Source organism: Aquarana catesbeiana, linkage group LG06, assembly GCF_042186555.1.
Source record: "Aquarana catesbeiana isolate 2022-GZ linkage group LG06, ASM4218655v1, whole genome shotgun sequence".
In the NCBI taxonomy this organism is placed as follows: domain Eukaryota; kingdom Metazoa; phylum Chordata; class Amphibia; order Anura; family Ranidae; genus Aquarana; species Aquarana catesbeiana.
This window is the reverse complement of record NC_133329.1, coordinates 326951080-326968595: the sequence shown is the minus strand read 5'-3', so window position 1 is coordinate 326968595 and position 17516 is coordinate 326951080. Positions and strand designations below refer to the sequence as shown.

Genomic DNA, 17516 nt, shown 5'->3' with positions numbered 1-17516 from the left:
CCCTACCAAACATTGCTTTCAAATTACAGTAATCTAGTTTTAATCACAAAGGTAATACTAACCTGTTATCTTTATGCCTTCCTTGGTTTCTGCAGATGCTCCAACACCAAATTCATTTTCTCCAGAGATTCTGAAATAGTAGACTCCACCTTCTTGTAAACCAATGACTTTGTATGTAAGGCGATGACAGTTATTTGTCACAGAGACCCATGCCTTTTTGCTTGCTTCACGTTTTTCAATGTGGTAATTTTTAACTGGTGCACCACCATCATTCTCAGGGACATCCCAGGACATGACAGCAGATTCCTTGGTCACTTCTTTTATAACAATATTTGAAGGAGGTCCAGGAGAATCAAGAACTTTCACAACTAGTGTAAGTGTTGCAGTGTTAAGAACGTTCTGCAGTGTAAGTGTGTACTTGCCAGAATCATTCCTTGTGGCCTTTTCAATGGAAAGTGAGGTTCTTGTATCTGTGGTATCAATTGTAGCTCTTGCACGTAGATCAGAGTCTGGTTTGCTCCACATAACATTGGGAACAGGTTTACCTCTGTAAGGCACTGTCATGGTGAATGATCCACCTGCTTTGACAATCAATGTTTTACGCATTTCAGTGTCAATGTCAAAGGCAGGTTCTTCTTCTCTGTCTTTCACTATCTGTGGCTCTGTGCTCTCACTTGGTTCACTTGGACCTACTTTGTTGACAGATCTAACTCTAAATGAGTATTCTGCTCCAGAAGTCAGTGCAATTACTGCATATTCAGTACCTCTCACATTTGTTATAGCTGTTGTCCATTCAGTGTCATCAGATTTTTTGTATTCAACAGTGTATCCTGTAACTGGGGAGCCTCCATCAAACAATGGTTTTACCCAGCTGATTGTCACACTTGACCTTGTTGAGTCTACAATTTTAGGCTTAGATGGTGGTGATGGCAGGAAAACTGGATCTTCTGCACGAATTAAAGGTGAGCATTCACTTGGGGCACTGAGACCAGCAGCATTTTCTGCATAGACACGATATTCATATTCACATCCTTCCCGCAAACCAGAAGATTTAACTCTTAGGTCATACACAGGTTTTTTGTTCACACGCATCCACCTTAAGCTGTTTTTCTCACGTCTCTCAATTACATACCCTGCTATTTCGCTACCACCATCACTTTCAGGTCTTGCCCAACAAAGTGTCATAGCGTCTTTTGTTACACTTGTAATCTCCAGTGATTTTGGTGCATTTGGAACAGTATATGGATCTAATGCCTTAATGGCTTCACTTTCCAGGGGTTCTCCAACTCCATACTTGTTAACGGCCATCACTCTGAAGACATATTCATTACCCTTGAGAAGTTTTGTTACCTTGCAGGAAGTGGTTCTAAGTTCAGATTCACAGACTGTCCAGGCAATGCGGCTGGTCTCACGTTTTTCAACAACATAGTAGTCGATCTCTGCACCACCATTTTCTTGAGGAGGTCCCCAGGAAAGTGAGCACTTCTCGGCTGTTACTCCAGCAATTTGTAGTGGACCTGCAGAAGGCCCTGGTCTATCAAGTACTTTGCAGTTTACTGCTAAGGATCTTGTTCCTGCAACATTTTGTAGTGTTAAGACATACTGGCCTGAATCTCTTCTTATGCAGTCTTTAACTACAAGTACAGTACTATTGTCTGTTGAGGTAATCTCTACTCTTGCTTTTTCTTCAATTTCTTTGCCATCCTTTGTCCAAGAAACTACAGGATGAGGTCTTCCTGCAATGTCAGCATTAATTTTAAGAATTTCCCCTGCCTTGACAACAACAACATCTCTGAACTTAACATCCATCATAATTCTTGGGGCATCTACATCATCTTTAACTGTAATAGGTCCTGTGGATTCAGAAGGTTCACTAAAAAGCCCTGCAGCATTCTTTGCAATAACACGGAATTCATATCTCTGGTCTTCTGTTAGTGCAGTTACATCAAAGAACGTGTCCTGGATGTTTGTAAAGTTGCATTTTAGCCAACGTCCATCGGGTAATTCCTTTCTTTCAATAATATATCCTGTAATCTTTGCTCCACCATCATACTCTGGCTTCTTCCATGCTAGGGAAACAGATGTTCTTGTGATATTAGTAACTTCTGGCTGACCTGGGGGATCGCATGGATCTCTTGCTGGAACTGGTTCACACGATTTGCTACACTTTCCAATTCCAGCAATGTTTTCAGCATAGACACGGTATTCATATAACAGACCTTCTTCAAGACCTGTTACTTTCAGTTGTGTGTCAGATATAAGACTCTTGTTAACCTTAGCCCAGAGAATGCTGCTTCTTTCTTTTTTCTCCAGATGATATCCATTCACTTGACTACCACCATCATTTACAGGGGGTTGCCATGTAACAATCATAAAAGCCTTTGTTGAATGAGCAACACGAGGTGTTCCTGGAGGTCCTGGTGGTTTGAATGGATACTGAGCAACAATTGATGAGCTGTCAGCATAATGGCTCTTTCCATATCTGTTTTCTGCGCAAACACGGAATTGGTATTCTGAGCCAGTTGTCAAGCGTCCAACTTTAATGGATGTTCTTGCCACTGTTGCTGATACTAGTTCCCATACTGTAGTAGTTGTGTCTCTCTTCTCAACAATGTAGTTGTTTATATGACAACCACCATCATATTCTGGGGCATTCCAAGAAAATGAGATGCTGTCTGCACTGACATTGTCAATCTGTATGGGTCCTGGTGGTCCAGGTTTATCAAGCACAATCACACCAAGAGAAGCTGTTGCAGAACCTGCACTGTTTGAAGCAGTTAATTCATATTGTCCAACATCATCTTTAGTTGCTTCTTTGATAGAGAGGAGTGTAGACGTCTTTGTAACTTGGATATTTACTCTAGTTGTTTGTTTTAAAGCTTGCCCATCTTTCTTCCATGTTATATTAGGCACTGGTCTTCCTCGGACTGGTACCTCAATCTTAAGATCACCCCCAGCTTTTACACTAAAAGTATTGAATAGCAGCTCAATTGTTGGTTGGATTTCAATATCCTTGGCTATTACTGGTACCCCCAGTTGTCTTGGATCGCTCCTTCCTTTCTCATTTACAGCAATCACTCTGAATGTATACTCCTCACCACTTGACAAGCCTGTAATTGTTGTCTCTAGTGTTTTTACCTGAGTGCAAGTGCTCCATTTTTCACTTCCCTTGGTCTGCATTTCTACAACATAGGCAGTAATTTTGCTACCTCCATCACTCTCTGGTTTCTCCCATGAAAGAGTTGCACTGTTACGAGTTACATCTACAAGAGTTACCCTACCAGGGGGATAGGGAGTTTCAGATACTTTAATTGGGTCTGTCGTACTTGCAGGCAGACCAATACCATGCTCATTGGCAGCCAAAACACGGAAATAGTATATGCCTCCTTCCTGGAGTTGGTCAATCTTAAATGTATTCTTGGTGCAGTTACTTGTTACTGTTGCATAAGCTTTTCTGGTAGCTTCACGTTTATCAACAATGTAGTTTGTGATCTTAGACCCTCCATCAATAAGTGGTGGTTCCCAAGACAAAGTCACTGAATCCTTTTTGATTTCTTTGACAGTCAGATTTATGGGGGCACTTGGTGAGTCAAGTACTCTAACATTAACAAATGCAGATTTTGAGCCACTGTTGTTTTCTAGTGTTAAGTTGTATCTTCCACTATCAAATCTGTTGACATTGTCAATAACCAACATTGTGTATGAGCTGGTAACTTCAATCTGTGCTCGCTCTGTAAGTTTGTCATCTGCCTTTTCCCATTTTACTTCAGGTTCAGGTCTCCCTTTGATTGTGACAAATAATCTTAGGCTTCCACCAGCCCGGACAGTAACAGTCTTTCTCAAGTCAGCATCAAGTTCAATTTCTGGAGGCTCTAATTTGTCAGCAGCGACAACTGTTCCTGGAACAGAAGCTGGTTCTCCCACTCCCTCTGAGTTGATGGCACAAATACGGAAGGAGTATTCTGTATTTTCCTTTAGTTTTGTTACTGTAAACTGTTTGCCTTGCAGTCCTGTTGGAGGAGTGGCAGTAGTCCATTCATCGGCTGCTGCTTCTTTGAATTCTACAACATAACCTGAAACTGGTGCACCACCATCATAAACAGGCTTGCTCCAAGCAAGAGATACAGATGATCTAGAGGTGTCAGTTACTTTTGGATTTCCCGGAGGTCCTGGAGGATAAATGGCATCACATGCTCGATAGAAAATAGATGGTTCACTTGGTTCTCCAACGCCAGCAGCATTTTCAGCTGAGACTTTAAATTCATAGAAATGTCCATCTGTTAAGCCTGTTACTCTAAGTCTTAAGTCAGTTAATCGTTTCTTGTTGCACTTTGTCCATCTAACACCATCTTTGTCACGCTTTTCAAGAATATACCCTTCTATCTCTGCACCACCATTGTCTTGTGGACGACCCCATGTTACTACCATAGAATCTTTAGTGATTGCAGAAACTTCTGGTGTTGTAGGTGCACTTGGAGGCTTATATGGATTACGAGCCAGAACTGGTTCAGATTCGAGGGGCTCACCAATTCCATACTTGTTCACTGCGACAACACGGAAAATATATTCATTGCCTGCTAGAAGTTTTGTAACTTTGTGGCTCAAAGCCTGGACTTCAGAAGCAACCTGGGTCCAAGAAAGTCTACTTGTCTCTCTCTTTTCAATGTTGTAATGTGAAATATTTGCACCACCATCCTGTGAAGGTGGGCTCCATGCCAAATAACATTTTTCTGATGTTACACCTGTGACCTTTAGTGGACCTTCTGGAGGACCAGGGCGATCAAGAACTTTAACAGTAATAGGAATAGACTTTGTTCCACCTACATTACTGAGGTTAAGAACATATTGTCCACCATCCACACGAATACAATCTTTAACACTTAATGTTGTCCTTTGAAGTGAAGATTTTATTTCTGAACGTGCAGTTGTTACCTCAAGCCCTTTCCCATCTTTGGACCAGGTGACATCTGGAATTGGTTTGCCATGAATATCAGCTTCAAGAATGAAAGTGTCTCCAGCATTCACAACAATCACATCCTTGTATTTTGGATCAAGAGATGCCCTTGGTGCATCTATTTCATCTCGGGCAGTAATAGGTCCAGTACTTTCTGATGGCTCACTAAAGTTACCAGCAGCATTTCTTGCTATAACTCTAAATTCATATCTATCATCCTCTGTAAGTGCAGTAGCAGTGAACTCTGTTTCCAGTACATTTGTGAAGCTAGCTTTCATCCAGCGGCCATCAGGTAATTCTTTCTTTTCTACTATGTAACCTGTTATTTTGCTGCCACCATCATATTCTGGCTTTGTCCAGTGAAGTGTGACATAACTTCTTGTAATCACAATAGCTTCTGGACGGCCTGGTGGATCACATGGATCACGAGCAACATAACACTCAGACACTTTGCTAGGTTTGCCAATGCCAACAATGTTCTCAGCAAATACTCTGAATTCATACTCTAGGCCTTCTTCAAGTCCATTTGTTTTCAATTTTGTGTCTTGAAGGAGAGTCTTATTCAATTTTGCCCAGAGAATACTATTTTTCTCCTTGCGTTCCACATGGTATCCAAGAACTTTGCTTCCTCCATCATTTACAGGTTCATTCCACTGCACAATCATATGATCCTTAGAAGCTGATGTGACAAATGGAGTTCCTGGTGGTCCTGGTTCTTTGTAAGGATATTGTACAACAACTGCAGTAGAATCTAAAGGTGAACTCTTTCCATATCTATTTTCAGCATAGATCCTAAATTGATACTCAGAACCTGTTGTGAGTTTTGTCACCTTAATAGTTGTTCTTGCGACTGTAGCTGACACAGTTTGCCATGTAGTGGTGGTTGTATCACGTTTCTCTACAATGTAGTTGCTTATCTGACAACCACCTGTATATTCTGGAGTATCCCATGAAAATATCACATAGTTAGAGCTGATCTCATCAAATCGAACAGGTCCTTTGGGTGGGCCAGGTTTGTCAAGAACAATAATGCTAAAATTTTCAGTTGCTGTACCAGCACTATTTGTTGCTGTCACTGTATATTTGCCAAAGTCATCTTTGTTGCTTTCTTTGATGTGCAATACTGTTGATACAGCAGTGTCTTCAACATTAACTCTAGTCGTCTGTTTTAGCGTTTGCCCATCTTTAGCCCAAGTAATAGTGGGTTTTGGTCTACCTATTACTGGGATGTCAATCTTTAGATCTTCTCCAGCTTGTACATTATAAGAATTGAACATTAATTTAAAGCTTGGTTCAATGGTTAAGTCTTTAGCTATTACGGGAATGCCAAGAACCCTTGGATCACTCTTTCCTTTTTCATTGTAAGCAAGAACTCTGAAACAATATTCCTGACCAGAACTTAATCCAGAAACAACAGCACTACATGTCTTTGTTTCAGCTGCAATGCTCCATTTCTCTACCCCCTTTGGCTGAGATTCCACTAGATATCCTATAATTCTGCTACCACCATCATGCTCAGGCTTCTCCCAGATAAGTGACACACTTCTTTGGGTAACGTCAGTAAGGGTAATTTTTCCAGGTGGCAAAGGTGCTTCAGAGGCCTTTACTGCATCAACTGTTTCAACAGGTAGACCAATACCATATTCATTTTCAGCCATAACTCTAAAGTAATAAACTGCTCCTTCTGTAAGGTTTTCAACTTTGTATGTTGTTTTATTGCATTTGGCTGTAACATTTGCATAAGCTTTTCTGGTTGATTCTCGCTTGTCAATAACATAGTTCTTTATTTTGGCACCACCATCAATGAGTGGAGGCTCCCATGTTAGTATAACTGAATCTTTCTTTATGTCTTTTACAAGCAGGTTTATTGGTGCACCTGGGGTATCAAGGACCTTAACTGTCACAAAAGCAGATTTGGAGCCACTGCTGTTCTCCAGTTTAAGAATATATTTTCCGGCATCATTCCTATCACAGCTGTCAATTGAAAGCTGAGTATAGTTGAAACCTCTTTCAATTTGTGCCTTCTCACTTAGTTCACCATCTTCTTTTGACCAGCTTATTTCTGGAGCAGGTCTTCCACTAAATGGAATTTGAATTCTAACATTTCCACCAGCTCTTACAAGTATTCCCTTCCTGAGTTCAGAATCAAGGTCTATTTCAGGAGCTTCAAGCTTGTCTTCTGGTTTTACAGTTCCTTGTACTGATGCAGCCTCACCTACACCGGCCTTATTTATAGCACAAATGCGAATCTGGTATGGCTGATGTTCCATAAGCTTTGTGATCTCATACTTTGTAACTTGTAAACCTGTTTGTGGGGTGACCATAGACCATTCTTCTTCATCTCCTTTGCATATTTCCACAATAAAGCCTTGGATTTCACTTCCACCATCATAAATGGGTTTACCCCAAACAACAGAAATAGAATTCTTAGATGTATCCACTACATGTGGATTTGAAGGTGGTCCGGGTTTAAATATAGGGTCACATGCTTTAAAGTATGCTGTAGGCTGGCTTGGCTCACCAACTCCAGCAGCATTTTCAGCAGATACTCTGAATTCATATTCATGATCTTCTGTTAGTCCTGTGACTCTGAATCTTAGGTCTGTATTCCTACGTTTGTTGCACTTGGTCCATCTAATGCCTGCTCTGTCACGCTTTTCTACAATGTAGCCTATGATTTCGCTGCCACCATCATTATCAGGTCGGCTCCAACAAACGGTCATAGAGTCCTTTACAATATTGGTTACTTCAAGTGACTTAGGTGAACCAGGAGGCACAAATGGATTCTTCATTAAAACTGGTATAGACTCTAGAGGCTCGCCAACACCATATTTATTTACAGCCATTATACGGAAGATGTATTCATTGCCTTCTAGGAGTTTTGTTACTTTAAGAGATGTTGTTACTACATCAGATGCAACAACAGTCCAAGCAAGGCGGCTTGTTTCCCGCTTTTCAATGGCATAGTGGGAAATATCACTACCACCATCATGTTGAGGAGGACCCCATGCCAGAGAGCATTTGTCAGATGTGACCCCAGTAACATGAACTGGCCCTTCTGGTGGTCCAGGGCGATCAAGTACTTTTACTTGAATAGGAATTGATTTTGTTCCTGCAACATTTGATGCTTGTAAAATGTATTGTCCACCATCAACTCTAATAGCATCTTTCACAACAATAAGTGCTTTGAAATCAGTGTTCTTAACTTCGCACCTAGCTGAATCTTCAACTTCTTTGTCTCCTTTGAACCACTGAATTGTTGGAATAGGTTTACCGTGGACATCAGCATCTAATTTAAATGTGTCACCAGCATTAACAACAATTGTGTCTTTGTATTTTGGATCCATTGAAATTCTTGGGGGTTCTACTTCATCCTTGGCAGTTATTGGCCCTGTGCTATCAGAAGGCTTGCTAATAGATCCGGCAGCATTTCTTGCAATGACTCTGAAATCATATCTCTCATCTTCCGTAAGTCCAGTTACTGTAAATTGTGTTTCAATAACATTTGTAAAGCTAGCTTTCATCCAGCGTCCTTCAGGAAGATCACGCTTTTCAACAATGTAGCCTGTTATCATACTGCCACCATCATACTCTGGTTTCTTCCAGCTTAATGTAATTGCATTTCTTGTTACAATTATGGCCTCTGGGCAACCTGGTGGATCACATGGATCTCGGGCACAGTAGCACTCTGAAACTTTGCTTGATTTACCAATGCCAACAATGTTTTCAGCATATACCCTAAATTCATACTCAATGCCTTCCTCAAGATTGGAAGTCTTGAAGTATGTGTCAGGGATAATAGTTTTATTCACCTTTGTCCACATAATACTGTTCCTCTCCTTACGCTCAAGATGGTAGCCAACGACTCTGCTTCCACCATCATTAATAGGTTCATGCCATTGAACAGCTATGCTGTCTTTTGTTATTGCTGCAGCCGATGGTGTACCTGGAGGCCCAGGCTCCTTATATGGATATTGAGCTACAACAGCTTCAGATTCTAGTCCGAAGCTTCTTCCATAGCGGTTTTCAGCAAAGATCTTGAATTGGTATTCTGTGCCTGTTTTAAGTTTTGATACTTTAAGTGTTGTTCTAGCAATAGTGGCTGAAACAGTCTCCCAAACTGTAGTAGTTGTATCTCTCTTTTCAACAATGTAATTTGTAATTTGGCATCCGCCAGTGTATACTGGAGGATTCCATGATAAGGTAATACTATCAGCACTTACTTCATCGAATTTCACTGGACCACTTGGTGGATCAGGCTTGTCCAGTGTTATAACTTCAATGGATGCTACCTTCTGTCCAACAACATTGGATACTGTAATAGCATACATGCCAGCATCATCTTTGTTTGTTTCTTTAATATTCAATACAGTCAGGTGTGCTGTATCAGTAACATTAACTCTAGTTGTCTGTTTGAGAGCCTGACCATCTTTTGTCCAACCAATTGTTGGTTTAGGTCTTCCAGCAACAGGCACTTCGACCTTCAAGTCTTGTCCTACTTGAACACTGTAATTACTAAATGCTGGTCGTACATCTGGCTCTATCACTAGATCTTTGGCAACCACTGGAACTGCAAGAGATCTAGGGTCACTCTTTCCTTTCTCATTCACTGCAAGAACTCTAAACAGATATTCACTTCCTTGCGTTAAGTTTGTTACCAATGCCTCAAGTGATTTGACACGAGCACAGTCTGACCATTTTTCACTTCCTTTAGCTTGCATTTCTACAATGTACTGAATGATTTTGCTTCCGCCATCATGTTCAGGTTTTTCCCATGACAGTGACACACTGTTCCTGGTCACATCAAGCACAGTTATTTTTCCTGGAGGCTGTGGAACCTCTGAAACCTTCACAGGCTCAGAAATTTCTGCCGGAACACCAATTCCATATTCATTCTCGGCTGTTACTCTGAAGTAATAGCTGCAACCTTCTTGAAGTTGGTCTATTTTCCATGATGTCTTGTGGCAGTTTGTAGCAACAGCAGCATATGCCTTTCTTGTTGTTTCTCTTTTTTCAATTATGTAATTCTTTATTTTAGCACCACCATCCAATGCTGGTGGTTCCCATGTGAGTGATACAGAGTCCTTGGTGATTTCTTTTATCTTAAGGTTCACTGGGGCACTTGGTGTGTCCATAACTCTGACACTGATAAAGGCAGATTTGGTACCGCTGCTGTTTTCTAGTGTTAGGGTGTACTTTCCAGAATCATATCTGTTAACATTATCAAGGACAAGTGTGGTGAAACTGCTGGTAACATCAATCTGGGCTGTTTCTCTGATTTCTCCATCAACTTTGGCCCACTTAACCTCTGGTGCTGGACGGCCTCTGATAGGAATAAATAGTCTTAGTGAACCACCGGCTCTCACATTAACAACCTTTCTAAGTTCTAGATCCAGATCAAGGTCTGGAGTCTCTAATTTCTCTTCAACAATAATTGAAGCAGGAACATCGGCATGTTCTCCAACACCAGCCTTATTTACTGCACATATACGGAACTTATATTCATGTTTTTCCAAAAGTTTGTCAACTTCAAGACGTGTCTCCTTGATGCCAGTTGCAGGAGTGCACATAGACCATTCATCTGTGCTGACATCACATTTCTCTACAATGTAGCTCTGGATTTCACATCCACCATCATATATTGGCTTGCCCCATGAAAGGAAAACAGATGATCTTGTAACATCCACTGCTTTGGGGTTGTTTGGAGGTCCAGGTTTGTAAATAGGATCAGAAGCCTTGTAGTAAATGGAAGGTTGACTTGGCTCACTGAGACCAGCAGCATTTTCAGCAGAAACTCTAAATTCATAAAGATGTGATTCAACTAGACCAGTTACTCTAAAGCGTAATTCACTGACAAGTCGCTTATTGCACCTCACCCAACGTATACCTTCTTTATCTCGTTTTTCAACAACATATCCAACAATTTCACTTCCACCATCAAATGCTGGCCTTTCCCAAACAACTATCATAGAGTCTTTGGTAATTGCTGTAACTTCTGGAGCTTTTGGAGCTTGTGGAACAACAAATGGATTCTTTGCTAGAACTGGTTCAGATTCAAGTGGTTCACCAACACCATATTTGTTTACAGCTAAGACACGGAAAATGTATTCATTTCCTTCTAAAAGTTTGGTTACTTTGCAGCTAAGTGTTTGAACATTTGAATCAACAACTGTCCATACTAAGCGACTAGTTTCTCTTCTTTCTACAATATAGTGGTCAATATCACTGCCACCATCTTGCTGTGGAGGTTTCCATGCTAATGAGCATTTCTCAGCTGTAACACCAGAGATAGTGATTGGTCCTTCAGGAGGTCCTGGTCTGTCAAGAACTTTAACATTAACAGGTACAGACTTTTCACCTGCAACATTCTTTAGTAGCAGAATGTACTGACCACTGTCCACTCTAATTGCATCTTTTACACTTAAAGATGTGAAGAAGTCAGTGCCCTTAATTTCAAGACGAGCTGTGTTTACAAGTTCTTCGCCGGCTTTGAACCACTGAACAGATGGTATTGGCTTGCCATGGACATCTGCTTCAATCTTAAATATTTCACCAGCATTTATTGTTATAAGTTCCTTGTACTTTGGATCCATGCTCACACGGGGTGGCTCTACCTCATCTCTTGCTGTAATTGGCCCAGTGCTTTCAGAAGGTTCACTAAAAATTCCAGCAGCATTTCTTGCAATTACACGGAATTCATATCTTTGATCTTCAACTAGTCCAGTAACTGAAAACTGAGTTTCAATAACATTTGTGAAGCTGGCCTTCATCCACCGCCCCTCAGGTAATTCTTTTTTCTCAACAATGTAACCTGTGATCTTGCTTCCACCATCATATTCTGGCTTTGTCCACTGAATTGTGACTAAATTTCTTGTGACTACTAAAGCTTCTGGGCGTCCAGGAGGATCACATGGGTCTCGGGCCACATAGCATTCTGATACTTTGCTTGGCTTTCCAATTCCAACAATGTTCTCAGCATAAACTCTAAATTCATATTCAATACCTTCCTCAACATTTGTTGTCTTAATTTTGGTGTCTAGGAGGATTGTTTTGTTCATTTTTACCCACAGAATACTGTTTCTTTCTTTGCTTTCCACATGGTATCCAAGGATCTTGCTGCCACCATCATTTACTGGTTCATTCCATTGTACCACCATGCTGTCCTTAGTAACTGCAGTTACAAATGGTGTTCCAGGTGGTCCAGGCAATTTGTATGGATATTGAGCTACTACTGCTTCAGATACCAAGTATCCACTCTTTCCATATCTGTTCTCAGCAGCTACTCTGAACTGATATTCACTTCCTGTTTTGAGTCTTGCTGCCTTTATAGTAGTTCTTGCCACAGTAGCAGACACAATTTGCCAAACTGTTGTTGATGTGTCACGTTTTTCTACAATGTAATTATTGATTGAACTTCCACCATCATATTTGGGAGGCTCCCAAGATATGCTGATGCTGTCAGCTGTTACTTCATCAATTTTAACTGGACCTGTTGGGGATTCTGGCTTGTCAAGTACAATTATGCTGAGCTGTTCTGTGGCCTCTCCTGCAGTATTAGCAAGCTTGACTGTATACTGGCCAACATCTTCTTTAGATGCCTCTTTAATTGTAAGCAAGGATATGCTTTCTGTATTTTCTGCATTAACCCGAGTTGTCTGTTTTAGTGGTAGACTACCTTTGTGCCATGTAACTGTTGGCTTAGGACGTGCAACAAATGGAACTTCAACTTTAAGGTCTTCTCCTGCTAAAACACTGAATGTATTAAACAGAAGCTTAATTGCTGGTGCAATCACAAGGTCTTTAGCAACTACTGGTACTCCAAGCTGTCGCGGATCACTAATTCCTTTTTCATTTTGAGCTGATACACGGAACATGTATTCTTCCCCTTGTGTCAATCCAGTTACCTTGGCTTCTGTTGTTTTCACAGTTGCACATGTTGCCCACTTCTCACTGCCCTTGCTTTGCATCTCTACAATGTAGCCCACAATTCTGCTTCCACCGTCATGTTCTGGTTTTTCCCAAGACAGAGAAACACTATTTCTTGTTACATCATCCACAGTAATCTTTCCTGGTGGAAGTGGTCTTTCGGATACTTTTACTGATTCTGAGGTTTCAACAGGTAACCCAATTCCATATTCATTTTCTGCAAGGACTCTAAAGTAGTAGTTACAACCTTCTTGTAAATTATCAATTTTCCAGCTGGTCTTATGACAGTTAGCTGCCACTGTTGAATATGCCTTTCTTGTTGACTCACGTTTCTCTACAATGTAGTTCTTAATCTTAGATCCTCCATCAACAAGTGGAGTCTCCCATGTCAATGTAACAGATGACTTAGTGATTTCCTTTATTTTCAAATCTTGTGGTGCTCCTGGTGTATCAAGCACTCTGACATTCACAAAAGCTGACTTACTTCCAGAGCTGTTTTCTACTGTTAGCATATACTTTCCGCTGTCAAATCTGTTTACATTTTCCACAACTAATAGAGTATAGGAGCTAGTTGATTCAATGGTTGCTCTTTCTATGGGCTCACCATTTTCTCTTGACCACCTAACTTCTGGAGCAGGTCTTCCTTTAATTGGTACAAACAATCGTAAAGTGCAGCAAGCTCTAATGCTAATGACTTTGCGTAGTTCAGCATCCAATTCAATCTCAGGTGGAAGCATTCTTTCTTCAGCCTTTGGTGATCCTGGAACAAGGGCAGGCTCACCAGCTCCTTCTGAGTTTACAGCATATATCTGGATTTTATATTCTTGGTTCTCCTTAAGTTTTGTGATAGTAAAGGAAGTAGCTTTAAGTCCAGCTGGTGGTGTAACAATTTTCCATTCATCTTCTTCAGGTAAAGATATTTCCACGTTGTAGCCAGTTATTTCTGAACCCCCATCATAGACTGGTTTGTTCCAAGCAATTGTAATGGATGATTTGCTTGTATCTAGAACTCTTGGGTTTCCAGGAGGTCCAGGCTTGAACACTGTGTCACATGCCTTGTAGAATGGACTGCATGGGCTTGGTTTACTCATTCCAGCTGCATTTTCAGCCATTGCTCTAAATTCATACTCATGGCCTTCTGTGAGCCCTGACACTTTGTATCTTAAATCAGTGAGGATTCTCTTATTGCACTTAACCCAGCGGAGTCCTGCCTTGTCACGGCGTTCAACCACATAGTTTGTAATTGGACTGCCTCCATCAGAGTCTGGATGTCCCCAGCAAACAATCATAGAGTCTTTTGTGATTGTTGTTACTTCTGGTGTTTTGGGTGGATCAGGTGGTATGTATGGATTTACTGCAAGAGTGGGTTCTGACTCCAAAACTTCTCCAACTCCATACTTGTTGACAGCCATAACACGGAAAATATATTCATTTCCTTTCAGCAGTTTTGTAACCTTGAATTTCGTTACTTGGATATCTGTTGCCACATTTGTCCAAGCCAATCTGCTGGTTTCACGTTTTTCTACAATGTAGTGATCTATTTTGGCACCTCCATCATCCAATGGTGGCAACCATGACAGCACACATTTTTCAGAAGTAACTTCAGATACAGCCAATGGACCTTCACAAGGACCTGGTCTATCAAGAACTTTAACATTAAATATATGTTTAGCAAGTCCTCCAGGGTTAGAAGCGGTAAGTGTGTATGCACCTCCATCTTTTCTTGCAGAGTCCTTGTTTATCAAAGCAGCGGAAAAATCTGCTATTTTTATTTCTAATTTAGCTGTGTCCTCAAGGTCCTTTCCTTCTTTTGTCCATGCCAGTGTTGGAATGGGACGTCCAGAAACATCAGCATCAAGTCTGAATATCTCGCCAGCCTTAAGAATGATGACATCTTTGAACTTGGCATCAACCATTATTCTTGGCTCTTCTATATCATCTCTGCATGTTATTGCATCAGATGGTTCAGATGGTTGACTGACTGCACCAGCTGCATTTCTTGCATTTATTCTAAACTCATATTCTGCATTTTCAGTTAACCCACTAACAGTAAACTCAGTTTCTAGAATGTTACTAAAGTTAGCCTTTAGCCACCGGCCATTAGGAAGATCTCTTTTCTCAACTGTATATCCAGTGATCTTAAAGCCTCCATTATATTCTGGTTTTGTCCACTGTAGAGTCACTGAATGTCTAGTGATATTCAGGGCAACTGGTTTACCTGGTGGATCAATTGGATCCAAGGCAAATGTTGGCTCAGAGGGCTTGCTTGGTTTACTCTTGCCAGCCATGTTTTCAGCTATTATACGGAATTCATAGGCAATACCATCTGTTAGACCTGAAGATTTATATATATTTCCTACAAATAGAGTCTTGCTGATTGTCTGCCACAGAATGCTGTTTCTCTCTTTTCTTTCAATATGGTAGCCTAAGATTGGACTTCCACCATCAGTAACAGGTTCATGCCAGCTGATGGTCATTGAATCCTTTGTAACAGCAATAACTTGAGGTGTGCCTGGGGGTCCAGGGACCTTAAATGGATAAGCAGCAACAACAGACTCTGAGTTGAGAGCTGGGCCAGTTCCATATCTGTTTTGAGCCTTAACACGGAATTGATATTCCAATCCTGTTGTTAATTTTGTTGCTTTAAATGTTGTGCGTATTACAGTAGAGGCCAGTTCAGTCCAAGATGTGCTGTTGGTTTCTCGTATTTCCACAATGTAGTTGCTTATTGGAACACCACCATCATTCTCAGGGGGATCCCAGGACAAAGTAATAAAGTCAGATGAAATTTCATCAAATTTGATTGGTCCTGTTGGAATTCCAGGAATATCATGTACCTGGACAGAAATGATATCACTTACTTCTCCAACAATGTTTTTAGCTGCCAAAGTGTATTTTCCAGCATCGGTTCTTATGCATTCATTGATATTTAAGATAGTGGCAGTTGCTGTTCTTTCCACATTAACTCTCTGAGTTTCTCTAAGAAGCTGATCACCCTTTTTCCATGTTACAGTCGGTTTCGGTCTCCCAAGAACTGGGATTTCAACTTTGATGTTATCACCAGCTTTGGCAAGGACAGTCTTTTGATAAATGCCACGTAAGTCGAATTCTGGAAGCATCTGCTGTTCTCTGACAACTACTGGTCTGCTTTCCCGTGGATCACTTCTTCCTGCACTGTTGACAGCCATCACTTGAAACACATATTCTTCATTCTCATTTAGGTTTTTCACTACATAGTCCAGTGATTTTACTGTTGCAATATGTGTCCATTGATCAGAACCTTTCCTCTGTGCTTCAATTACATAACCTGTAATCTTGCTCCCACCGTCATGTTCTGACTTTGGCCATGCAAGGCTTACACTGTTCTTGGTAATGTCCATGATGTTTAGGCTTTCAGGAGGAGAAGGTGCTTCAGATGCTCTTATTGGTTCAGCGGTTTCAGCAGGTTCACCAATGCCAAACTCATTCTCTGCCTGTACTCGGAAGTAGTATTCACATCCTTCTGCCAAATTTGGAACTCTTAGAGAGCACTTCTGGCAGTTGGTTGTTATTGTTGAATAAGCTTTTCTTGTAGATTCCCGTTTTTCAACTATATAATTTGTAATACGTGATCCACCATCTATGAGTGGCATATCCCACTGCAAGGTGATGCTGTCTTTTGTAATATCTCTTGCTTTAAGGTTTGATGGAGGTCCTGGTGAATCCAAAACTTTGACATTGACAAAGCCAGATTTCTTTCCAGCTGCATTTTCAAGAGTCATGGTGTATTTTCCAGCATCATATCTGTTGCACTCTGTAATGATTAACAGAGAAAATGACTCTGTGTTCTCAATGTTGGCTCTTATCTTCAGTGGGACATCACCTTTCATCCATGTGACTTCAGGTGTGGGTCTTCCCTTAATCGGTACAAAAATACGAATGCTTAGTCCAGCTCTAACAACAAGAGTTCTTCTTAGCTCAGCATCAAGCTCAAAATCTGGAGTTTCTTCGCGGTCCTTAATTTCAACATCATCAATTTGTGCTGGTTCACCAGTTCCTACAGCATTAATTGCACGGATTCTGAATTTATATTTTGCCCCAGGCTGGAGGTTTGCCACTACAAATTCAGTGATTCTAAGTGCTGTCCCTGTTGTATCTTTCACCCATTCTTCTTCACCATCCTTTTGGTGTTCTACAACGTAGCCAATTATGTCAAGACCACCATCATAATGAGGTTTGCCCCAGTGCAATGTGGCAGTAGATTTTGTTGTGTCGGTGACTTTTGGATTAGATGGTGGACCTGGTGGATCTATAATAAGAAACAGAAACCACAACATTAATAATCTGAAAACATAAATCTCAATATTTTAGTCACTAAAAATATTCACTTTCTTCATAAATTTTATGTGCACTCCAAAAAGCAAAACTACTTGTATCCTTGTATATAGTAGCTATATGTTTGTTATTAAAACTTTTACAGTTATTTTATTTTGACAAACAAGATGTCTTTATCCTGGAGAGGGCCTTTTAAGAATAAGTTCATCTTTTGGAACATATGACATATTCCACCTGTATTTAGGGTGGAACATGTACCATGTTCCAACAGCTGCAGCCTCTTCTCCTCACCTCCTTAGGGCGCCTACAGTGCTCTGTGAAT

At 40.8% G+C, this 17516-nt stretch overlaps 1 protein-coding gene across 50 annotated transcripts in view; it reads right to left on the bottom strand.

Moving 5' to 3' along the window:
* TTN (titin) overlaps positions 1–17516 on the bottom strand; it is a 348879-nt gene that overhangs the window by 39591 nt on the left and 291772 nt on the right. For all 50 annotated transcript variants that reach the window (XM_073633763.1, XM_073633783.1, XM_073633784.1 and 47 more), the window contains one exon: positions 63–17168. In XM_073633763.1, coding sequence (XP_073489864.1) covers positions 63–17168 — 17106 coding nt within the window. The remainder of the gene's footprint in view (positions 1–62; positions 17169–17516) is intronic.